The sequence below is a fragment of the Tachysurus fulvidraco genome, chromosome 10, assembly GCF_022655615.1.
Source record: "Tachysurus fulvidraco isolate hzauxx_2018 chromosome 10, HZAU_PFXX_2.0, whole genome shotgun sequence".
Classification (NCBI taxonomy): domain Eukaryota; kingdom Metazoa; phylum Chordata; class Actinopteri; order Siluriformes; family Bagridae; genus Tachysurus; species Tachysurus fulvidraco.
Window position 1 is genome coordinate 5,356,824 of NC_062527.1, and position 26,493 is coordinate 5,383,316.

At 39.5% G+C, this 26,493-nt stretch overlaps 1 protein-coding gene across 1 annotated transcript in view; it reads left to right on the forward strand.

Moving 5' to 3' along the window:
• Window positions 1-26,493, forward strand: part of ptn (pleiotrophin) — a 43,660-nt gene that overhangs the window by 12,010 nt on the left and 5,157 nt on the right. Inside the window, exons 2-4 of the mRNA XM_027164038.2 lie at window positions 19,521-19,612; window positions 19,766-19,939; window positions 23,461-23,619. Coding sequence (XP_027019839.2) covers window positions 19,522-19,612; window positions 19,766-19,939; window positions 23,461-23,619 — 424 coding nt within the window. The 5' untranslated portion in view covers window position 19,521. The remainder of the gene's footprint in view (window positions 1-19,520; window positions 19,613-19,765; window positions 19,940-23,460; window positions 23,620-26,493) is intronic.

A 26,493-nucleotide genomic window follows, 5' to 3' on the forward strand; every position in this document is an offset into this window, starting at 1 on the left:
TGTGTGTGTGTGTGTGTGTGTGTTTGTGTGTGTATATGTGTGGGTGTAGTTTTCCCAGTGGCCAGTTGCCAGGTTTGATCCAGTGAAAGTGACACTGAAAGTTGCTCAGGGACTTTGAGACAGCAACAAAATAAATATCTCCTGTGTTCAATTAACTCATATGGAGTTAAATTTAGTTAACAGGGACTGGGTTAATTAAATTATGTCAGTTTTGTAAAGATTCTATTAAAACATCTCTGATGATATGTAGCGGGTGTGACAGCATCCTGGAAAAGGAATTTATTATCACACAGCAGTTGTTTGTGAAAGGCTTACAGATTCATTTAAAGTGGATTATGCATCCTGTTTATTTGTGTAACAGCCTGCATTCTGCGTGTACAAGAAACACACAGAATTCATTTTTATATACAATTAATTCATTAGCATAAAGTTTATGATTACGTTTATGAAATCGTCTGATTTTTCTTTGTCAGTAAAAGCCAAATGCTGTTGCGATGCTCTTTTCTGGGAAGTGGAATTTATAATGCTACTATTTGACTTACTTACTATTTAAGTTTAGGAACCCCTGACAATTTTCATTTATAAACATTTGGGTGTTTGGATCAGCAATTTTATTTTGTTCTATAATATAAATGAAGGACAGTAATACGTCAGTAGTGAAATGAGGTTTATTTGGATTAACAGAAAATGTGCAATATGCATCAAAACAAAATTAGACAGGTGCATAAATTTGGGCACCCTTGCCATTTTGTTGATTTGAATACCTGTAACTACTTAGCACTGATTAATTGGAACACACAATTGGTTTGGTGAGCTCATTAAGCCTTGAACTTCATAGACCGGTGCATCCAATCATGAGAAAAGGTATTTGAGGTGGCCAATTGCAAGTTGTTGTTCTCTTTGACTCTCCTCTAAAGAGTGGCAACATGGAGGTCTCAAAACAACTCTCAAATGACCTGAAAACAAAGATTGTTCAACATTATGACAGTCATCACAGAGATATAAGTTGTCAGTGTCCACTGTGAGGACCATAGTGAGGAAATGGAAGACCACAGGCATAGTTCTTGTTCAGGCCATGTAAAATATTGGAGAGGCGAAGGATGGTGAGAACGGTCAAAAACAGCCCACAGACCACCTCCAAAGACCTACAACATCAACTCGCTGCAGATGGTGTCACTGTGCATCGTTCAACAATTTGGCGCACTTGCACACGTTGAAGCTGTACAAGAGAGTGATGCGAAAGAAGACTTTTCTGCACACACGGCACAAGCGGAGTCACTTTAGGTATGCAAACGCACATTTGGACAAGCAAGCTTCATTTTGGAATAAGGTGCTGTGGAGTGATGAAACAAAGATTGAGTTATTTGGTCATAACAAGGGGTGTTAAATGGCGACAAAAGAACACAGCAGTCCAAGAAAAACACTTGCTACCCACAGTAATATTTGGTGGAGGTTCCATCATGCTGTGGGGCTGTGTGGCCAGTGCCGGTACTGGGAATCTTGCTAAAGTTGAGGGTCGCATGGATTCCACTCAACATCAGCAAATTCTTGAGAATAATGATGAGTAATCAGTCACAAAGTTGAAGTTACGCCAAGGCTGGATATTTCAACAAGACATCGACCCAAAACACTGCTCAAAAATGTCAGGGGTTCCTAAACTTTTGCATACGACTGTATATATGTAATAACTAGAATATTTGAATAAATTTAATATATTTTAGGTTAATTCTAAAAGCAAAGTTCTGCATAATGTTCGTCATCTGTTATCAGTATTTATGAGATTTAAAGAAAATCTCTGAAAATATTTAAAGTATGTTAAATCTTTCACACTGATGAATAAAAAAATAGTTTTATTACATATTAACTGAATATAGATATTTTTTTTTATTTAATTTACCTTCAGTTACATATTTATTCAAGTCAACAGATTACTTCTGTACCTGAGCTTAGCTAGAAAAATAAAAATGTATGGATTTTCATTAATCACTGAGGAAAAGTTATTCCAACAAGGCTAACAATACTCCAGGAAGAACTGTGCCTTTCATCTCTCTCTCTCTCTCTCTCTCTCTAGAGAGAGAGAGAGAGAGAGAGAGAGAGAGAGAGAGAGAGAGAGAGAGAAAAAAGAGAGAGAAAGGAGAAAAGAGAGAGAGGGAAGAGAGGAGAGAGAGAGAAGAGAGAGAGAGAGAGAGAGAGAGAGAGGAGGAGAGAGAGAAGAAGAGAGAGAGAGAGAGAGAAGAGCGATAGAGAGAGAGGGGAAAGAAAAAAGAGGAGAGGGAAAAAGAGAGAAAAAGAGAGAAGGGAAAAAAGAGCGCGAGGAGAAAGAGATCTAAGAGCATCGCGGATATCATTCGCGACTCGCTAGCAGAAAAGTCTCTCTCTCTCTCTCTCTCTCTCTCTCTCTCTCTCTCTCTCTCTCTCTCTCTCAATCATTCTCTCTCTCTCTCTCTCTCAATCATTCTCTCTCTCTTTCTCTCTCTCTCAATCTTTCTCTCTCCCCCTCTCTATCCATCTCTCAAACTCTCTCTCTTTCAAACTCTCTCTCTTTCAATCCCCCCCCCCCCGCACGCTATGCTTTAATTCTACAAATTCACACAAAATCTAATTTTCTTAAACTTGGAAACTGCTCCCAGATTCTCCAGTAAGGCAGATAAAATGTAATCAGTGGTACAGAAAGCATGAGCTGACAAAAAGTGCACTTAAAAAAAAAAAGGAGGAACGACCCAAAAACCCCAAAAATCTCACGGCAGGCTGTTGTATCGTATCGCTCCTATTCTACAGTGTAAATAGTGTCGTCGTTATATTAATGAGGTGAGATAGAAATAGAACAATATTTAAAACAAGATGTTATTGATTATGACACAAAAATTCTAGTTGGAATTCACACATTTCAAATAAGGTGAAACGAGGACAGGCAAATGTACACAATATCTCACGATGCTTGATGTTTGATAGCGATGTAAAGATACCGAATTTTCATTTCTTTATTCATTTATCTTCTTTTACCACTTTAATTTGAAGTGGTTATAAAATCCAAGCACAATTGATCTGACAGTTGATGTGTTCGTGTGTTTTGAATAAGAAACACAGCCAGATGCCTTCTGCACAATTGTCAATATCTTAAGCATACACTTTAGTGCCTTTACCTAAACAGTCTTTACGTGATTAAAAGCAGGGGCCACTGGGATTCTGGAGAACCATATTCATGATTAAAATGTTAAGAAGGAGAGAGGAAAGGCAGTTAGTGAAAGTGAGAAAGATGAAGCTATAAAGAAAACAGGTCTGGGACTGAGCGAAATGTTTGCACAGGTTCTTATTTATTCCACACTAATGAGTATTTACTAAGTCTTTCAAACTTGAGGCTTTTTTCTCTATTCATTCTTCAGGAGGACAACCACCTGCAGCACATTCTGTTTCTGACACGTGGCACCTCAGAGTAGATGTGACAGCTGGAAAAATAAATCTGGGATGGAAATATGAAACCTGGGTCCTGATAACACATTCACATCACTTTAGTCTATACTCAATTACGACTGATATTTACAGATCCTGATTAATTTGCAGTTTCACCCTTCACCCAGGGTTTCGCTGGACCTGGGAACACTTGGTGTGACACGAGAATACACCCTGGATGAGATGCCAGTCTATTGCAGGACACCATACACACACACACACACACAAACACACACATGTTGACTCAGTCATTTACATCTAAAGGCATAATGGGAGAATGTATAGAATAACTGAAGCTCAGGATTGAATCAGGCCCCAGGAACTGCCAGGGAATGCTATTAGTGTGTATACTATTTACTCCTTACTCCTTTTACATTTCATGCCCTTAAATTCTTTCCATTTTTACATCCAATTTTTAATACAATACAGAATTACCCAAGTGCCACAACTATAATACATTTTCATTATAATTGTTTATGTACCAGTTTAGCATCATAAATTCAAAAGTAATCATTTTCTGCATCCAGCTGGTCTGTTGGGGGTTGCCACAACAGATCATTCTCCTACTTTCTGCTTTTCCCGTTAGAGGTCATCACAGCGAATGATCTGTGTCCACCTAACTCTATCCTCGGCATTCTCTACTCTCACACCAATTAATTTTATGACCTTTTTTAACACATCCATAATCACTGTCTCTCCTCTGACCTTGTACCCAAAACAGCTAACTTGAGCTGTCCCTCTTATGTGCTCGTTCATAATCCTGTCCATCTTTGTCGCTCCTAAAGAGAAGCTCAACATCCTCAATACTGACCCCAATACTTAAACTCCTGTACCTTCCCTCCTTCTCGATCAAACACAAGTATTCTGTCTTGCCATGACTGACTTTCACTCCTCTTCTTTTCAAAGCAGACCTCCACATTTCCAGGTGTTCCTCCACCTGCTCCCTATTCTCACTACAGATCACAATATCATCCGCAAACATAACTGTCCACAGAGATTCCTGTCTGACAATCATCTGTCAACCTGTCCATCATCATAGCAAACAAGAAGGGACTCAAAGCCGATCCTTGATGTAGCCCCACCTCCACCTTGAACTCATCTGTCTGACCTACAGCACATCTCACTGCTGTCATACTGCTTTCATACATATCCTAAACTACTCTGACATACTTCTCTGCCACTCTTGAAATTCTCATACAGTACCATAGCTCCTCTCTTGACACCCTGTCATACGCTTTCTCTAAATCCACAAAAACGCAGTGCAGCTCCTTCTGAAAATCACTGTACTTCTCCATTAACATTCTCACAGAAAACATTTCATCAGTAGTGTTCTTTCTGGGCATGAAGCAATACTGCTGCTCACAAATATCCACTTCCTTTCTTAGCCTAGCTTCCACTATTCGTTCCTATAGCTTTACTGTGTGGCTAATCAATTTTATACCTCTGATGTTACACATCACCCTTGTTCAAGATCGGCACTAGGACACTTCTCCTCTATTCCTCAAGCATCTTCTCAATCTCTATTGTTTAATCCTGTTGAACAATTTAGATAGAAACTCCACTGCTCTCTCTCCTAGACGCTCCCACACCTCCACAGGTACAGTATGTCATCTGTACCAACAGCTTTTCCACTCTTGATTCACCTCAGAGCTCTATCTTTAATCACCCTTATCGGTTGCACATCCTCCCTATCTCTAGCTCTCTGTCTTGCTAATTTGTACAAGTCCTTCTCGCCTTCCCTCATGTCCAACCTGGCCTATACTGTATCCCATCATATGCTTGGTGTTTAGCCATTGCCACGTCCCTCTGTAATCGTGCGCCTTGTAATCGTGTCTACTTTTTTCAGTCCTTTCTACATCCTACTTTTTTTTAGCTAGCCTCTTCCTCTGAATTCGGTCCTGTACTTCCTTGTTCTACCAGCATGTTTCCTTATCTTCTTTTCTCCTTCCAGATGACACACCTAGCATCCTCCTACCTGTCTCCCTGATCACTTCTGCTTTAGTTTCCCAGTCATCTGGAAAGCTCTTCTTCACCACCCAAAGCTTGTCTCTGCTTCTGTCTGAATTCCTCATGTCATTCTTCCTTTTTCAACTTCCACTTCTTGGTCTTCTTTTCTATATTTCCTCTCCTCTTCTTCCTGACCACTAGAGACATCCTACACATCATCATTCCATGCTGTCTGGCTACACTCTCTCCGTCATCATTTTGCAGTCACTAATCTCTCTCAGATAGTATGTAGTCTACCTGTGTACTCCTACCTCCACTCTTATATGTACAGTAACTCTATGTTCCTCTCTCTTCTGGAAGTAACTCAACTACATTTCCATCCACTTGGAAAAGTCCAGCACCAGCCTGCCTTCAAGGTTCCTTTCCTTAACCCCAAACCTGCCCATCACCTCCTTATCACCTCTGTTCCCCTCACCAACACATCTGTTGAAGTATGCACCAATCACTATACATTCTCACCCATCTGGGAAAACTTTACATCACCTCATCTAACTCAGTCCAGAATCTCTCCTTCCCTTGTAACTCACAGCCTATTTGTGGAACATACACAAATCACCCCTTCAATTTTAAACTTGTCTGAAACTCTTTCCACCTTTAAAACATTCCTCACAAACTCTTCCTTCAGAATCACTCCTACATTTCTCTTCCTATCCACACTATAATAAAACAGTTTGTATCCCTTTCCAATACTATGCACTTTGCTTCCCTTCTACCTGGTCTCCTGCACACACAGTATATCTTCCCTAGTTCTCCCCGTGCCTTGGGGGTTTCCTCCGGGTACTCCGGTTTCCTCAAAGACATGCATGGTAGGTTGATTGGTATCTCTGGAAAATTGTCCATAGTGTGTGATTGTGTGAGTGAATGAGAGTGTGTGTGTGCCCTGCGATGGGTACAGGCTCCCCATGACCTGAGTAGTTCAGATGAGTGGTAGAAAAGTGTGTAGCTGAAAAGCTGAGACAAAAAAAACACACAAAATGATCATTTAATTACTTTAATAAAAAGAAAATGTACTATTTTTTATAAAAAGAAGCATGGAGCAGGTGTGTAGAACAAAGCAATTACACCTCTTATACGTCACTAGTAACATCATTTACACCTTCCCACGCATTGCTGCATTTAGAACAATGGATCAGGTCTGGGCTTTATTTATTTATTTATTTATTTATTTATTTATTTATTTATTTATTTATTTATTTATTTATTTATTTTTGGCTATTCATTAAAATGGTCATGCAGACACTGTGTACACACTCAGACCAGATCTAAATGTAAAATAAATGAATATGAGAGTGCTGCTATCTAATGAAGGCATTTTCTTATGTTCAAAGATATGTCTATCTGGTAAAAACCCTACAGTAGCTGGTTATGTGTTATATGGAGAATACACACACATATATGCACACACACACACACACACACACACACACACACACACACACACACACACACACACACACACACACACACACACACACACACACACACACACACACTCCAGGACAGTCATAAAAAGCATAACATTTAAATTTGTATTTATAATACAACCCAAGTTCATTGAGTACCCCTGCTTTCAGCTTAGATTATATCTCCACTCTATTTAATGTTTTTTTAAATGATTGCAGCTTTTTATTATCTCCATTTTATACAAAAATATCCAGTGGGAAAGAGCTAAACTAAAAACCAGTTATTCCTTTGAGCAATCATTAAATTCTAATGAATTTGTTTGTTCGGTGATTTTTAATACAAGTAAGCGCTTTACTCTGGTCTGGGTTTTGTGTCTGGGAAAGAGGAGTACACAGTAAGGGAGCACATTGTATGTGATTGACCTGGTTGGCCTCAGTTATTTTGTGAATACACAATGTGAGGCATTGGGGGCTCAGACAAGCCTGTACCCTTTTTATATTTGATTCATCTGATGGGGAAAAAAAACCAGCTCTGCTTCCTGCCTCAATCTTACAAAGGAAAATCAGTGAAAACATTTGCAGCACATGCTGACGTATTTTGGGTTTGATGGTCTTTCAGTCATTGCTTTATGGTGTTGCTACATGGTGCTGTACGTGTGGTTTACAGGACAGAGGGGGGGGGAATCACAAAGTATTCCTGTAACGGTACAGTTTATAAGACACCAAAACCATCTCTCTCGAACACAACCATACACATACGCCACACACATGATATATATCTGTCTAGGTGTAAAGTGACCAAGTGGCAATGGAAGAAGTATAGTATGTAAAGTGATTCAGGGATACCAGGAATGAAGAAGAGCCTACAGGCTGTTTAAGAACCCAATTTCTGTTCTTTAGCCGGCTTGTTTGTGATTGGATGCCCTGAAAGCGCTTGGCAGATCTGGAGAGAATAGACTGCGTGCTGGGTGACTGAAGTCTGAGGTAATTTTGGAAGCTTTCCCCAGGCACCATGTGGAATCGACATCCTGTATGGCTGGGAGTCTGTTGCCGGTGATGAGTTGTTGCTGTTTTCACCACTCTCTGAAGAACCCTGCAACTCTGGGCAGAACAACTGCCATCTCATACACTGATGCACCCAGGCAGGATGCTTTCTATGATTAAGGTTCAGTCCAAACTTCTTCAGCTTCCTTGGTAATAGGGTCTCCGAACGGCATGATCGTATGGTCTTGGTGGAGGGATCGGATGATGAATCATTGATGCGAACCTTGAGGAAAAGTTCCCAATAGTATTTTTGTGTGTAATTTATGCCGTAGCCCATAAAAATTTCCTTAATTTTGCTGATATTTAGAGAGAGGTTGTTGTCATGGCATAAGCTCAGATCTCTTTCTATGCTGTCTCATGTCATGGATGTATCATCAGCAAACTTTAAAATGACATAGGAGCCGTATTTGGCAATGCATTCATGCATGAACAGGGAGTACCAGAGGTTGTGGACCAGAATGTGCATATATTGGTTGAAGCCCATGTAATTGTGTGTTCCTGAAGCACACCAGGTTGGCTGACAGATGGCAAACAAATGAAAATGCCTGTGAAGACCTCGGCTAAATGGGTGATGCATGGTTTGGGGTCACGGTCATGGACGCCATCAGATCCTTGTGTCTGAGGATTTAATGAGAGGTTTTATGTGTCAGGATATTTGAGTGACATATCTTGTATTTTCACTTTGCATAATTTGCATTGTTGCAAAATCTCAATTTATTTACCACTTGTTTTGGTACGTAAACAATTGCAAATATGACTGAACTAAATGCATGTGTGAGTAAGACAGTAAGAAAGAAAACTGGGGAAGAGAGAGAGAGCGCGAGAGAGAGCGAGAGAGAGAGAGCAAGAGAGAGAGTGTGAGAGTGACATGAGGATATGGGCAGTGTAGGGGACATTATAAGAAAGGTGACGTTTCAGCAATAAGGACCATTCTGGATGTTGAGGATTTCTGGCCTCTGAAGTAATGTTGTCATGAATAAGACCCTTTGATACCTGCCAGTAATTCAATTTAGGCCAACCCGTGTGCTTTTTTCCCAGGATTTAATCCTTCTAAAGTATTCAAAGCACAGAGCTCACCCAGAATAGGCGCTTCAGATATGTTAAATACTTCCAGGCTGCCAAAGAAGAAGAAGAAGAAGAAGAAGAAGAAGAAGAAGAAGAGAGAAGCTAGAGCATGTGTTAAATTAAAAAAAAAAAAAAAAATCACAGTCAAACTCAAGGGCCTTGTAATGTGATGATACTGATAATACTGTTGCTCTTGAACAGAAAAAAAAAAGGACTCGGAAGTGTCTGAAATTGGCTTTTGTTTTAACCTCAATACGCTTGGGTTAATAGGAAAAATAGGAAAGGACACCATTATTTAACGATACAAATTATGTGATAGGGGGTATTTATATTATTCTTATTTTTCTAGCTTGATCTGAGTCCACTTCTGCTTGTAGAGTGAATGATCACTGCAAATCAATACAGTATGTTATTCTGACTGATCACCTTTAGTTAAGGGGAAATTATGCAGAACGTCAGTGCTACTGGCAGTCATTATACTGTAACGAAGAGCTGATCATGATGCATTATAATCAGGACCTAACTGAATCCTGTTTTGCCTCACGGTCCGCAATTTGCTTGTGGGTGTATACATTGTGTGTAACTCAATGACCCTCTCAGAAAAGGTCAAAGTTCACGCCACATTATGGCTTATGTGTTAACGTAATTAAGTCTGACATCAGACTGCCAATGGGTGTTGTCAAACATTATTATAAACTGAGTTATAATAATAATAATATAAGAGCTGGTTCATCTGTCCTCCTGAGGTGGTCAGCCCTCAAGCCCCAAGCAACCTATCCCTGGCAGAAATCCCCTCTGCTGGAGCAGCTTGGACTCATTATCTAATGAAGCAGCAGCAAAATATGATTAAAATAATATCAGTTTTCCTGTAGGCTTCAGGAAAAAGAAAAAGCCATTGACAGATCTTCTTCATTTTATACAACAACATGCAACAGCATGAATTTTAGATGAAATATATATATTTAAAAAACACACAAAAACAGAGAAATATAGTTGTGCTCAAAAGTTTGCATACCCTGAAAGAAATTGTTAAACATTGGCAGTTATTTGGAAAATATGACTTCATTCATTCATTCATTCATTCATTCATTCATTCATTCATTCATTCATTCATTTTCTACCGCTTATCTGAACTTCTCTGGTCATGGGGAGCCTGTGCCTATCTCAGGCGTCATCGGGCATCAAGGCAGGATACACCCTGGACGGAATGCCAACCCATCGCAGGGCACACACACTCATTCACTCACACACAAACACTACAGACAATTTTCCAGAGATGCCAATCAACTTACCATGCATGTCTTTGGACCGGAGGAGGAAACCGGAGCACCCGGAGGAAACCCCCGATCCACGGGGAGAACATGCAAACTCCACACACACAAGGTGGAGGTGGGAATCGAACCCCCCACCCTGGAGGTGTGAGGCGCATGTGCTGACCACTAACCCCCCCCCCCCCCCGTCATTAATTATCACATAGTTGTTCGACTCTTTTTTAAAACCTAATAATAACTGTAATCACCTAAACAACTCATGTTAACACAGAGGTTTAAACGGCTATTAAAGGGAAGTTTCCACACCGTGACTCATTGTAATTGTAATTAGTTTCTGTGCATAAATAATCAGTGAGTTTCTCAGCTCATGAGGTGATGCACTGACTTGTCTGGATACTGCACTATGGGGAAGAAAAAAGAACTGCCAATGGACCTGCGTAATAAGGCAGATATATATAAGTATATAAGTATATATAAGTAGGAAAAGGATATAAAAATCTCAACACTTGAAAATGCCAGTCGGTACTGTTCAAAGTCTGATAAAGAGGTAGAAAATAAGAGGTTCTGTTGATACTAAGCCACGGTAAGCTAGACCAAGAAAGATTTCACTCACTACTGCAAGAAGAAATGTTCAGAACGCAAAGAAAATCCCACAAAATCGTCAAGATAAGCCCCACAGTTTCTGCTGGAGCAGAGTCATTTGGAGTGATGAGACTAAATATTGAACGTTAGACTCACAACCATAAATGCTATGTTTGGAGAGGAGTCAACAAATACACCATCCCCACTGTAAAGCATGGTTGTGGATCTCTTATGTTTTGGGGCTGTGTGAGCTCCAGTGGCACAGTGAAGTTAGTAAAAATTGACGGCAAGATGAATGCAGCATGTTCTCAGAAAATACCGACAGACTATTTGCATTCTACAGCATGAAATCTGCACATGGGACGATCTTGGATGTTCCAACATTACAATGATCCAAAGCACAAGGCACTTTGGGGAGATCTCAAACGTGCAGTTTGTGCAAGACAAACAGAAAATTTACAGGAACTGGAGGCATTTTGCAAGAAAAATAAGCAGCTATGATGATTGTGCCATTCTGTTATGCCGTATACATCGACTTGAGTCCTATAAGAAATAAAAAAATATTTATTTTTTTTGCCTTCTCACTTATGTTTTCTTTAATAAATGGCACACACCTTGCAAATTCTCCCAAGGTACACAAACGTTTGAGCACATCTGTACAGTATACTGTACGTAAGGAGAATAGCTATTGTAATAGTTATTCCTTGTCACTCTGTCCAAAACAATCTCAACAATTTGAGCTCATCTTCGAATCAAAGCTTTATAAACTTCACCGAGTGAGCGTTTATGTTTTCCAGCAGTGAGGGCGGTTGTTCATTAGTGAGAGAAAATGTGTCGACTGTGAACAAAGAAAGCCTTTAGATATTAGCGCTCAAAGACACACTTTGCTCCCACTCCAAAATTACCGTTATGTGTGAAAGTGTAAACAATCAGAATGATTTGGCCTATTTAATGAATTCTCTGATATATTTCTCCATTACAGTCTCTCTCTTGTTTTATCTCTAGCTGCTAAATGGGTTGCCATGTGCTTTAAAATGACAGCTGCTGGTTTTGTTTGTCATTTAGAACAGGGGTTCCCAAAATTTTCAGACCGCGACCCCCAATATTAGACTGCTGACGACCACTCTAGGTTCAGTCTAGGTTCAGTTTTGGAGATAGAACCCTCACAGATCATCTTCCATGTTAAACCGTGACCTGTGTTTATTCTTAATGTAAGTCAGTGCAGAGGATGTCTTTTCGCACAAATACGTTGAGACAAATTGCATGAGTAAGTACATACTGTACAACACGGCTTTTGACAACTGTGGATATTCCAGCGCGACAGAAACCCAGAACTCATCCAGTGTCTTGCCGTCAAATGCCGTCCTCAGGGTTCGATCGGTTGAAAGTTCTATCAGCGCATCTTCCGTATCTGACACCAGATGATTTGCCAGTGATCCAAAAGGGACATCTTGCCAGGGGCAAGTCATGGCCTAATGGTTAGAGAGTTTGACTCATAATCCTAAGGTTGTGGGTTCAAGTCTCAGGCCGGCCACAACTGAGGTGCCCTTGAGCAAGGCACCGACCCCCCCAACTGCTCCCCGGGTGCCGCAGCATAAATGGCTGCCCACTGCTCCGGGTGTGTGTCCACGGTGTGTGTGTGTGTGTGTGTGTGTGTGTGTGTGTGTGTGTGTGTGTGTGTGTGTGTGTGTGTGTGTTCACTGCTGTGTGTGTGCACATTGGATGGGTTAAATGCAGAGAACGAATTCTGAGTATGGGTCACCATACTTAGCTGTATGTCATGTCACTCACTCACAACCATTTCAACATATAAAAAATAAATAAATAAAGTTTCTGGAAATCATCTCGCGACCCCCACTTTGGGAACTGCTGATTTAGAACCTCAAATCACTGAAATTGATTCCTCCGGAAGGAAACCGGAGTACCCGGAGGAAACCCCCGAGGCACGGGGAGAACATGCAAACTCCACACACACAAGGTGGAGGCGGGAATCGAACTCCCAACCCTGGAGGTGTGAGGCAAACGTGCTAACCACTAAGCCACCGTGCCCCCCCTCTGGTCAGGGTTGTAATGTAAGAATCACCAAACACAAGGCAAGAGAATTCACACCAGTTTCACACCACATTTGCAAACACATTCACATATACTTTTTAGATGTATATATTTCTGTGCTTATGTTAAAAAACAGTCAGAAAAGGTAGGTAGGAATATATGCAACTGCGGAGTAAGTTTATTGCGTCAAACACATTCAAACAAATCCGAATTATATATTTTTATTTGTCATAAAAAATGATCATTGGTCAGGCGATGTGCATAAGGACTCATCAGAGACAAATCCAGGAGGAAAAAAAAAACGAGGAACATATTTACTTTGTACTGAGAGAAAAAGAGTAAAATGTACATAGTGGTTGATGGGATTGGAGACAGATTTTCCATGATTCACCAAGTCTGGTAACTGTGAACATGACAGATCCATGTTATAGGGAATGTTTAATTGTAGTCTGTCCAGGAAAGAAATGTTTAATTGTAGTCTGTCCAGGAAAGAAATGTTTACAGGTAATTGTAGTCTGTCCAGGAAGGAAATGTTTAATTGTGGTGTGTTGAGTTTTCAGGGTATTTGGGAGCCGGTGCTTGACCTGTAATAAACTATGAAGGTTACATTCATCTCATCTGACACACTAAGTTCAAGATTTCATTGTCAATAATGAATGTTTGACAGGCTGCAAGCTTTTTGCTCTCTTTGGGGCTCATGTAAAGATGCCCCTCACCCTCTTAACAAAACCGTGAATACTTCCGATGGCACTAAACCATATAGCTCAGCATCAGAAGGTAGAAAACATCACCATCCACCATGAGAGATAGAAACCCGCAATTCAGTAAGTCTATGTTATCCTCAAGTGCATAAAACTCCTGACCGTGTGGATGACGGCGCCAGATCCCATGGAACTGGAAGAACTCTGAAGGTCCCTTAATCATTACTCCTTTTAACGTCGTTCAGGGTGCAAATTTTTTAACAAACATTAACCGAGTATGTTTTTAAAAAATTTTTTAGACACTTTGATTGGAGCTATTTACTGTCATCTATACATATATATAAAATAACATGGAGCTGCACGTTTGGATGCCAATGTAGGTTCACAAAGCCATGAGCATTAACTGTAAAGCAACATCTGCCATTGTTGATGTTGTGTTTGTGTTTGCCGCTGCTGCGCTAAAGTTGCTGTGTAACGTGACACGTATACAGTGACGTCAGACTCGGCTTTGTGATGGCTCGCTAACCGATGGAAAGGTAAACGGATAGAAGGATCGCCAGGGGAACAAACTTTGAACCAGCAGCAGCACTAGCTCTGAACCAGCACCCCGTTCTATTTGGTGGAAAAGGGGTATACGTGACCAGATATACAGAAAGTAACACCAAAAAATAATGAAACACTGAAATAAACATTGCAGTCATAAAACAAACCGTTTAATAGAATCTAATAGGCATTTTAACAAAGAAAAATGTGTTATAACATTTAAGAAATAAGTTATAACATATAATAATTTTCCCATTTTCCATTGGGTTACATGTTCATGTCTGTCAGTTAGGGCAACTGATTATAATCAATGACTATTATCAATACTCATTGATTATAGTCATTGATTATAACCAGTTAGAGTGGAAAGATGCAGTCTGTATTTACTGAGCTTATCACACACACACACACACACACACACACACACACACACACACACACACACACACACACACACACACACACACACACACACAAAACTGACCTACACAGCATTGTAATGCCGCTTTATCGACAAGCTCAGTCATCAGCACTGCCTACTGAGCTCATATAGAGGGAACTGATGAACACCACCTTCTCACCCATTTGCTTCCTGCAGAGCCAAAGTCATGTAACTGTGTGATGTTTTCAGCTTTATCAGCTCTAGTAAGTAGGACCACTGCTACAGGAGCTGTACATGACATTTCCCCAATATCTCCTAGCCGTCTCATCTGCATTTGCCTGGCATAACATCATTAAGAGCATAACAACTCCATTATCACTTTATTACTTAAATTATAAAGTATGAGAGCAAATAATTTAATAATAATAATAATAATAATAATAATAATAATAATAATAATAATAATAATAATAATAATAAATAGTTTTTTAAGACATCAAAGATTTTTATGGCATCTTTGTACATCTGTTTGAAAGTATTGGGTACTAATAATTTCCTCAGCGATTACAGGGAGAACCTGATTAGCAAACTACACTGTTATAGCTCTAGATAATTTGCTAGCTCATGTAGTAAAATGAATAAATGGTCAGAAAGTGTTGCAGCAAAACAATAATATGGCACAAATGTAATAGAAACATTAGAAATATTCGTATGAAATCAGTATGAAGAATTCATCTCTCTAGGAAGCTCAGCGACGTCAATTTGATATGGCGATGATTGTAGCTTGATTTCTATGTCAGAGAAAGATGACACTTTGGATAACATGAGCAGTTAAAAGCAAGCCCATGACGATGCTGTATAATACAAATTAATGGATTAAAATTTTAAAACTGACAGTGAGAATCACAAAATATATATATATATAAAAAAAAAACTAATACAGTGATACCTCGAGATACGAGCACATTTTTGAGATACGAGCATCCGAGACGCCGCCGCCGAAACAAAGATCCAGAACAACCACGTGTGCTCTGTTACCCCTGCCTCAGCTTACCGCGTCTCACTCGGTTAAAGCCGCCTTTCCACTGCACACGACAAACGACAGCCGATAAACAGAAAGTCATTCATTTCCTATGGAGAGTCACAAAGGGGCTGCGTGAGGTGCCGACCATCTGCGGATCTGTAATTTTTGGATTCGTTTTGAGCGTTGGATCCGTTAAAAATGTTTAACTTGTGTGACTACACCGCATCTGATATGCCGACCGGACAGGTTTTCATTAAAACGACCAGCAGATGTTAATGAGGAAAGAGTGACAAAAAGAGAAAAGCGATGAAGAAAATTAAGCAATATTAATGTAAAGAAAACAGAAATTGTAGCAATTAAGTTTGGTTAAGTTAAGAGAATTTCAGTTAATTTCGTTAATTTTAATGAAGTTTAGTTAAGTTCCATTTAAGTGTAAAGTAGCATTAAGAGCGTACAGTAGCGAGTAAGTGAACGAAAGTGAAAGTGTAATTCCTCCCAACTCCTCCGCCTGTTTACTCCTCCCTCAACCTCCGTGCGCATCTTCCCTAAAGTAAAACCAGCTTATTTATATACATTTTTATAAATTTGTCATTTATATATACAGGTACTGTACATTTTTCATATTCAAAACACAAACAAAACAACTGGAGTGGAATTTTGCGAGCTGGAACGGATTAATGGGATTTCACTTCATTTAAATGGGGAAAATTGTTTTGAGATACGAGCAATTTGAGATATGAGCAAGGTCAGGGAACGAATTAAACTCGTATATCGAGGTATTACTGTACACAAATTAGCCAGGAATAACTTAGCTATGATTTTTGGGAAGTATCATGTTTAGGATATTGTTTGACTTTCATGTGTTACAGTCAAACAGAAACTTAATAAGTTTAGGAATAATGAATTGTAGAGTTTTCGTGTGGAGGAATGCACAAAAACCTGTATACTTAGATATTCAAGGGTAGTGTGAGGGGTGGATTTAACAGCCAAAAAACTTTATGACATAATTCTTAGAAAATCCAATTAAATTCCTTCTGGATTTGCATACATTGTCTGTTATTTGCTTAAAAACACTATAAGCTAAATCCCCACAGGTAAAACACATGGGCCCTGTCATGAAGCAGATGCTTGTCAGTGCAAATGACAAGAGAACACCAAGCAACCCTCCTCTCAGCACTGCCAATCTTTTTCTGTTTTCTGCCATGGTGTGAGCAATTAGCCTGCCACCTAGTCTGTCTCAGACAAAACACCTATCCTTACTGCACAATGCCATCGTACTGCAAAACACATGAGACTTTATATATTGCTTTAAATCAAATATCACATTTTTAAAGTTTTTTTTTATTATTACTTACTTCTAAATAATCCTAAAAAAGATTGTTCCATAGAATTTGTTGCAGGATAACATTAATAACAACACCTAAGGATGGCACGCTTGCTAACGGGTACAATCTTGTGGTATTTTATGACTACCCTCATAATATTTAGCTGAGATTCAACATATTTCTGGGTTGCCAGATTTTAAAAGCGATAGATTTAATTCAAATTATTTGCCATTTATTTTTTTTGCACTTCCCATTTTCGACCACTATGAGCAGTAATAACTTTATAGAGCTAGATCTAGAAAGGCAACAAAACTTCTACAGAATTTTAAGTGAGCTTTTTATGAAGGTTAACAATTTATGAAAGCCTGATGACCCTCTGCCCCTCTGTACCCCTGTCACAGCTTGCCATTGTCTTTTGGTTGTGGGAGTTAAGTTTAGGGTTGGATTTAATGTAGGTATTAATTACTGAACGGTTCTCACAAGGATAGCAAGATACTCAAATATTCATTGCACTTGCTATTCATTAAAATATTACTAACTTATGTAAGTATGTTATCGTCATGTTTTGTTTAATTTCTTATTTAAAACTGCCTGCTCTACCTTTTAGCGAGAAATCATTATTCATTCTCTGTAGGTTTGGATATTTAGCATTAGTTAGAATTTCCCTAGCTGCTTAATCGAGTATGCTAAGTACTGGGATCGATGCTAGTCTAGCCTGGCATTAGCAAAGGAAAGAAGATGACATAAGGAAATATAGTTAAATATAGGTTTAAACAAACCTCAACATGCCTCAGGGAGGTAAATGGTATTGACAAAGGTGAAGGATATTGAAATATTTTACTGAATTAGGACCAGTTTCAATATTCCTCTAGCTTAGGGGTCGGCAACCTTAAACACTCAAAGAGCCATTTGGACCGGTTTCCCACAGAAAAAAAAACACAGGGAGCCACAAAACCCATTTGACATCTAAAATGAAAATAACACCGCATATGTCGTTTTTTACCTTTATGGAAAGTATAGAAAAAAACTGTAGTGTGTTGTATTTATGAAATCAATGAACTGCTACCGAGTAAACGAAATTTTATTTCTGCAGGCAAACAAAAATATTTTGAACAGTTTGAACTACCTTTAAGTAAAAAGACGCTGAGTTGAAGGTTACTTTCAAATAAAATGTTCAATGTCTAATTGAGTCCTCTTCGGCTCTCAAGTTTTGAAGACAGGCAAGCGTGACATCTCCAAACCCCCCCCACCCCAATTTTTTTCATTGGTTGTTGGGTTAAATCTTTCCCAGATATTGCTATTTTCTGATTGTAGCCTCTTTTTTGATTGGCTGATAAGTGTCAGGCTCAACTAATAACTTCAGGGGAGACTCGCTTGATTCCGGCGCGGTTCCAGACAGCGGTGCGGACTGATACATTTTGGGCGCTGCAGCTTATTAAATATATGATAAATAGTCAAATTTCTCATATTTTTTTCTCAAATATTTCTCATGCAGAAAACCTTTTTGTCTATTTATCATATATTTAATAAGCCGCAGCCCCCAAAACGTATCAGTCCGCACCGCTGTCTCTATGGGACCGGGCAGGAATCAAGCGCGTCTCAGTTCTTAGTCGAGCCTGACACTTATCAGCCAATCAAAAAAAGAGGCTACACAATAGCCAATCAGAAAATAGCACTATCTGGATAAGATTTAACGCAACAACCAATGAAAAAAAAACATTCATTAGAGAGGGTATTTTTGATGGTCGGTTTGACAGAGATGTCACGCTTGCCTGTCTTCAAAACTTGAGAGCCCTGGATAGCTATATTGCTAACTGTAGCTGTGCGGATGACTCGGCGTGGTCCATGACAGTTTTTTCTACACTGATGTACTTGATCGGACGCTAAACTGAAATAATTGGATGATATTCCAGTCCACAGTCTGCTCTTTACTGATTAATGATCAGACTGATGGAACAGCCACAGTTATGCTGACAGAAAGTAGGGAGCTAAAAATAAAAGGTGAGAGGAAGGCTCGTAATTATTTAAAAATAAAGAAAGCAGATAATGCCATCAGTAGGCTGCACCTTCACAGCAATTCAAGCACAGTGAAGCACTTGAGCTTCAGATGCTCAATAATTACCCACATCTCATGGCCATTTTTTATTAGAGCAGCCGGAGTACTTTTCTGCTTCTTTAACCCGATAAGAAAGAGAGAGAGAGGGGGGGGGGGGGTGACAGAGATATTATTTTTGAAGTAATGAGAGAAAATAGAGGCAGTTAATGTTTTTGTTCTTTTGGTACCAGTCAGAACCAGACAGTAAGTGAGAGACGATCATGTGTCCACTCCAATGACTGTACTTTGGTCTGCCTTTTTTTAAGTGTTTAATATCTTTACAGTTGGCGAAATGATTAGAAACCTCTGTCACACATTATCTCAGTGTGCACGATAAAAACATACACCGTTATTTATTTAGGATCTGTTATGTTCAAGTACTGAGTAAATACTAAGAAAAACATTTCAATAATAGCACAAGTTAAATATTTGGTTATATTTTTTGTGATTTCTGTGATAGCTTTGTCTATACTGTATGTATACATGGTAGGATGTTTGATTGAATGTAGGAGTAGCACTGCAATTAATTAATGGTTTTCTAAAACAAACTGTGGTAATGCTTGTGTTTGGTCCCAGCATGCAGCAGAAGCAGTGGGTGTGTGTGACTGTTCTGGCTCTCTTGCTTGTTACTGATGTGCTGGCAGAACTTGGGAAGGCAGAGAAACAAGGTAAATAATGTGTCATTAGGAATCTTGTGCCGGTAAACTAATCTATTCTAATTAAACCAATGGTAAGAAACCATGTAGCTCTGAGCTGTGTGTGCTTACATATCTGTGTGTGTGCGTGCGTGTGTGTGTGTGTGTGTGTGTTTGCTCTCACAGGTAAGAAAGAACGTAAATCAGGATGTGGAATCTGGCAATGGAGTGTGTGTGTGGCACACGAAGGTGACTGTGGCCTGGGAACTAGAGAGGGAACCCGTACTGGTGCCGACTGCAAGCAGAAAATCAAAACACTGCGTTGCAAGATTCCCTGCAACTGGAAGAAGCAGTTTGGAGGTGAATGCCACATAATGTCATGCATAAAAAGCCAACTTTGCCAGCTCTTGCTCATTTCTAATAGGTTTAGGTTTACAAACATGGTCCTATTTATTTATGTATAAAATAACCAGTTGACTAATAGCTCTGGATCTGAACTACTGACACATCGTAACTGGTATCAAGAACTCTTCAGTAGCTTTGTCTGCCTCTACGATTTATGGTGCCTGAGAAAAATGCCATAGAATTTAGGCCTCAAACTTCAATTACTCATTTCTCAAGTCCCCAGGATATACACTTTGTTTATTCAATCAATCAACTTTTTACAGAACTGGACCACTGGTCTTTTCTACTCATACCAGCATAGATTATCGTTTTTCCCCTATGGGACACAATATCAGCAACACAGTGATGAAACGAATGACCACCGGCATGTATATTAGACCACTGTGCAAATGTACCGTCTCTGTGGTTCCCTTACATTTATTTAAGAAAGGCAGACTTCAGCTTCCCATGTACTTCACACAAAGAGCACAAAGCAGCATGCTGTGAAAATTAAAGGCACTTCGGTGTCTTAGCCAGTGTATTGATTCGATTTGCATGTCTGTCCCCAAAGAATGCAAGACTGAGCTAGTGAAATAGGAAGAGGCAGTGATGAAGTACTGGTGCACAGGGGTATATCTACGGAGACCCCCTCGACAAAATGAGCAACATAATTACTTGTAAAATGAAGGATACATTATAATTTGCAATGACATTTTGAAGATAAATATTTGAGTAAGCTTTAAGATGTCATTTTAACATGGAAGGATACTCAGTGTTGGACGACTGATCAGAAGGTCGTGAGTTTGAATTCCAAATCCACCATGCTGCCAATGTTGGGCCCACGAGCAACACCCTTATCCCTCAGTTGTATAAAAAGAGATCAATGTTGCTCTGTATAAGGGTGTTGGTAAGGAGTGATCTACATTTCCAGAGTGACCAATTATAGTAAATATTTAGACCAACTGCCTGTGGTTCCTCTCGTCCAATCCTCAGAATATCGAAAACATGTAGAGATATCAGACTGAGAAGATATACATTCCAAAGGCAGTGGACTGACACACGTACTATATTGCCACAGTGGAGGCAATATTCTGCATACTGGTGTTCTGAAACTGTCACATCAAACCAAGACTAATAACTTTCTGCCAGCAAGCTATATCTTTTACATGTAGCCTACCCATAACCTGAAGGCCCTGGTTAGATCTTGTCAGTGGATTATATCACTGGACTCCCAGAGCCAGAAGATAACATCACTATACCAGAAGTGGGAAGTTTTTTTTAAGCTTATTATTTGATTAATCTTTCAGGTCTCTAGACTATTTACAATACAGTCTAAGCACTGTTTTATTTTTTTCAACATGTTTTGTTGTTTAGCTATTCCATTTACATTGTAAGTATGTTATCTGCATAACCACTGGTGGAGACCATCATGGTGATTGATGAGAAGCTTCTACCTGGACAGAATATTCCTGAAATAGTATCATTCACTCCTCATGAGGCTTGAAGCCATTCCAGTGCTACCTGGAGTTTCAAATGAGTCTGTTCTTATCTTTCCTAGCCTTAGTTTCCATTGCTTCTTGTAATAGCATGGAGAATAAGCCACTGGCACAATATGAAGCGAAAACAAGGCCACACATTATTTTTTATAAAGGAGTAAAGGAAATATACCATAAAGTTTCTGGTGGGTATATACTTTTTTTTTGCCTTAAATATCGGCTTCAATAGCGCTTAGATACACATGTGCTTTATTTTTTATTATTTTGCCAGTAGTTTTGATATACATAGAAACATGCTAGTATTTAATGTTATGAGAATTATTTTGTTAGAGTAATAGAAAACTGGGATAATTACTTTAAGTGTTACATTTTTTGCTATTTTGTTATAGAGACACTTTTGAATCAGAAATGAGAACCGAATATACAGTACAAACCCTGCCACGGCAAAATTAAAAGTCTGCAAGCTGGTAAACACAGAAGCAGCGGTAACTAAACAAGATAGTAATATCGTAGAATAAGAAGCTTTAACTGGCTGGCATTTACAGAGAGATGAGAAATTAAGAGTGAAAATATGCGAGGGTCATTTTACCGGCAGGTTTGTGTCCGTTAGAGGAATAGTTAATGAAAAACAATAAAGTTATTCTGATTCATTTCTTTTATCCTATGATTGTCAAGCAGTGATCAGCCAGCAGAGGGCTTCGGAGAAACAGGAAGAGTTAGAACTGTAGATGAACCCGAACCAGGACTTACTGTATAGGCCCCTCCCTGGGCAATCAAGCTTCTTCCCAACAAGCTTGATGCTCATATTTTGTATTGACAAACAAGTCGCGACAAACATGAGGACATTTGCTGCATTTTGAATTCTAGCTGTATTATTATTGCTCGGTCTTCTTCATGTGGATTCAGTTTGCACAACTCTGCATTATTGTTAAATTTTTGTTTTCGTATCAGAATTTTGCTCTCGAATCAGTCGTAGAATCGTGACAATCTCTACACTAATTCTAGCCATCCCCTTCGGCATCCCTATCCAAGGACACGTGAGCTCACTGAAATGGTTAATTGAATACGAAAGTCTTTACGTCTTTACAGGCGTCAGATACGGAAGATGCGCTGATAGAACTTTCAACCGATTGAACCCTGAGGAAGACTCTGGATGAGTTCTGGGTTTCTGTCGCGCTGGAATATTCACAGTTGTCGAAAGCCGCGTTGGATGTACTCATGCAATTTGGCACAATTTATGCGAAAAGACATTCCACGCGCTCACTTACATTAAGAATAAAAACAGGTCACGGCTTAACGTGGAAGATGATCTGTGGGGGACGATCTCCAAAACTGAAGTTTCGCTCGTCGTCAGCAGTCTAATATTGGGGGTCGCAGTCTGAAAAGTTTGGGAACCCCTGTGCTATTATATCGTGAAGATGTCCATCATTAAAAAAAAACACCAACTCATAGAATATCTTTTGGAAAAACGAGATGAAGGTTCATCCTCTAGGATATATCCAGAGACCTAGGGTTAGACCTGTAGAATTATTTTAGCATCTATAAACTGATCGATTCCTCATTTCCGAGGAGGTGATCCTTTGTTGTGTCTTTGTTAAAGTGAACAGCTTTGCATCGAATTCTAAATGAATCCCAGAATTGATATTAATTATATTTATATAAATCTTTTCAACAAATTTAGAAGAGATCTGTATGCTGCAGTGTTTTTCTGAGTGTCCCTCGAAGAGGGTGGTTCCTTTATTGAGTTCCTCTAAAGGTTTCTTTCTCATGTCATGTCAGGAGTTCGCCTCTGGCTTGCTCGTGATAGATCTGATGCTACATCGGTGATGATAAAAGTGATACTGAAGTAAATTTATTCTACGAAACAATCCTTTGACAACATAACAGCACTGAATCTTTTGTTAGAATGTTTCATTCTCAGCCACAAAGGCATTTAACCTTCTTTACTATGGGCTCTAGTCCCTGACGCTATCCTTGTATTTGTTCATTTTTACTGTGCAGGTGAATGCAAGTATGAATTCCAGATTTGGGGTGAGTGCGACTTAGTCACAGGAGTGAAGACCCGGAGTGGTACACTGAAACGTGCTCTCCCAGATGCTAACTGCCCCACCACTGTCTCTGCCACCAAACCCTGTGGCAAGACCAAAGCCAAGCTACAGGGTAAGTTTAATCACATCTTTCCACGGTGGACACAAAACACACCTTTCCAAAATATCTTGCGGGCCTTTTTGATAAGTTATTTGCAGTTGATTGTATTGCTGCAGAGTCTTAGCATTGCCTACTGTATAGAGATACTCGTGGGTCCAGTTCCTGGTACTTTTCCAACCCTTTCAGACTTGAACATTTTTAATAGCCCTGAAAAAAAAACATCAAAAAATGATTTTCATTTAAAATATTCCTTCGATTCCCACCTCCACCTTGTGTGTGTGGAGTTTGCATGTTCTCCCCGTGCCTCGGGGGTTTCCTCCGGGTACTCCGGTTTCCTCCTCCGGTCCAAAGACATGCATGGTAGGTTGATTGGCATCTCTGGAAAATTGTCCGTAGTGTGTGAGTGTGTGAGTGAATGAGAGTGTGTGTGCCCTGCGATGGGTTGGCACTCCGTCCAGGGTGTATCCTGCCTTGATGCCCGATGACACCTGAGATAGGCACAGGCTCCCCGTGACCCGAGGTAGTTCGGATAAGCGGTAGAAAATGAATGAATGAATGAATGAATGAATATTCCTTAAGGTCATTAAAAGTTTTGTCAAATGTATACTTTTAATAGAAAGTGATTAAAAAAACACTCTAATGAGAATGTTTTATTGTTAGAAAAGATGAAAAGTTTCTTTTTAAATGCTGAATGGACTGGAAATTTGGGCATTTTGTCATTTTTGTTTGTTTGGGTAAAGGGTGCCAATAGATTTGGAGGACACTGTATTTTGGACTTTATCAAAATCATATGAAATACTGAAAGCTAAACAATATAAATTCTTTTACACCACATAAGTCCTTTATCAACAGTGCAGAATTCTTTATTAGTGAAATGATATGAAAGTTTACGTTCTGGTACTTTAATATTCTCAGCTAATTCTAGTGTAACCATAATGACAAGAAATCAAATGGCCACTGATATATCTGCTGGCTGGCATTTGACAATCACAAGGTTTGTCTGAAGAGGTCTGGAACTGGAGAGTCAGATAAGTGGGAGGTAATTGCTTTTCTCTGTAAAATCTGCAATTAAAAAAAAACAGCGAGGTCATTTATTTATCCTGTGCATAAGCAATCCCAGGCATATGTTGGTTTGGAACAAATGAAATATCCATAATGGCATCTCTCTCTCTCTCTCTCTCTCTCTCTCTCTCTCTCTCTCTCTCTCTCTCTCTCTCTCTCTCTCTCTCTCTCTCTCTCTCTCTCTCTCTCTCTTATTACTCTCTGCATCCAGTTCCTGCCATCCTCTTTAATCGACTCTTTAGAAAGGTGAACAGATTCTATAGCTCTTAACCCTTGTATGTTATTCGGACCCATATTCATAAAGATCGATAGTCTTAAAAAACTTTGCTTGAATTTGTTGATTTTTTCCCACTCAGAACTTGATTATATTTGATTTTCTTTTTTTTATTGCATTTTATCAAACAACAACAACAACAACAACAACAACAACAACAACAAAACATGAGTAGCACTTTATTTAAAAAATGTGATGTAATAAAGGTAAAGGGCAAATATTAACCATATGTGCTGTTTATATTGCTTGTAATTGGGATGAAGTAAACATCTGTAGAGTATTCATTCATTCATTCATTCATTCATTCATTTTCTACCGCTTATCCGAACTTCTCGGGTCACGAGGAGCCTGTGCCTATCTCAGGCGTCATCGGGCATCGAGGCAGGATACACCCTGGACGGAGTGCCAACCCATCACAGGGCACACACACACTCATTCACTCACACACACACACTACGGACAATTTTCCAGAGATGCCAATCAACCTACCATGCATGTCTTTGGACCGGAGGAGGAAACCGGAGTACCCGGAGGAAACCCCCGAGGCATGGGGAGAACATGCAAACTCCACACACACAAGGCGGAGGTGGGAATCGAACCCCCAACCCTGGAGGTGTGAGGCGAGTGTGCTAACAACTAACCCCCCCCCCCTCGTCATTAATTATCACATAGTTGTTCGACTCTTTTTTAAAACCTTTTTAAAACCTTGATTGTGTTGAATTAAAAACCCAAAAATGCAGCGGGTCCACCAGACCCACGAACACTGGCTGGTTAAAAAAAATACGAACAACATACAAGGGTTAAATAGATCAAGCTATACAGCTGTGCTTTGAAGGTTGGTCACAACATCTGTGTAAGGCAACAGAACAAGAGAAGAGAAACTCTCAGATCATCAAAATGTATAGCTTATTAAACATACTATATGTTCTTAGGAAGTTCTTGGATCTAACACGCTGCTGTAAAAAAAAGTTTGACAGGTTTAATTTAGTCTAGTTTAGAATTGAGATGTGCCAGCCAGGGCTTGAAGTATGTCGGGAAGTGATAGAGGGAGAATTCAAAGAAAACATTTCCTCTTAATTGAGTTTTATATGAAAGTAAAAGCTGCTGTAAATGTAGATTTCAATATGAGCACATCAGGGAAATATAAAATGGAGGAGATAATAATTTCTCCTGAAACATTGGGGACTATGTAGGGAAGCATCATCATGAATAAGCATTAAGTTCCCTCTCTTTACACCTTTCTGGTCTGTATGCGGATGCTAATGTCTAGATAACTTTTAAACAGAAGCCTTTAGAGGACATCAGAGCACAGGGTCAATCATGATTCAGCACCTATGGAGCAGAGAGGGTTAAGGGCCTTGCTCAAGGGCCCAAAAGTAAGCAACTTAGCAGTGCTGGGGCTTGAATACTAATCAACATCCCCAAGCCTTAACTTCTTACATTTACAGCATTTAGCAGATGCCCTTATCCAGAGGGACTTACTTTTTAAGTTTTATCTCACTTTTATACAACCGAGCAATTGAGGGTTAAGGGTCTTGCTCAGGGGCCCA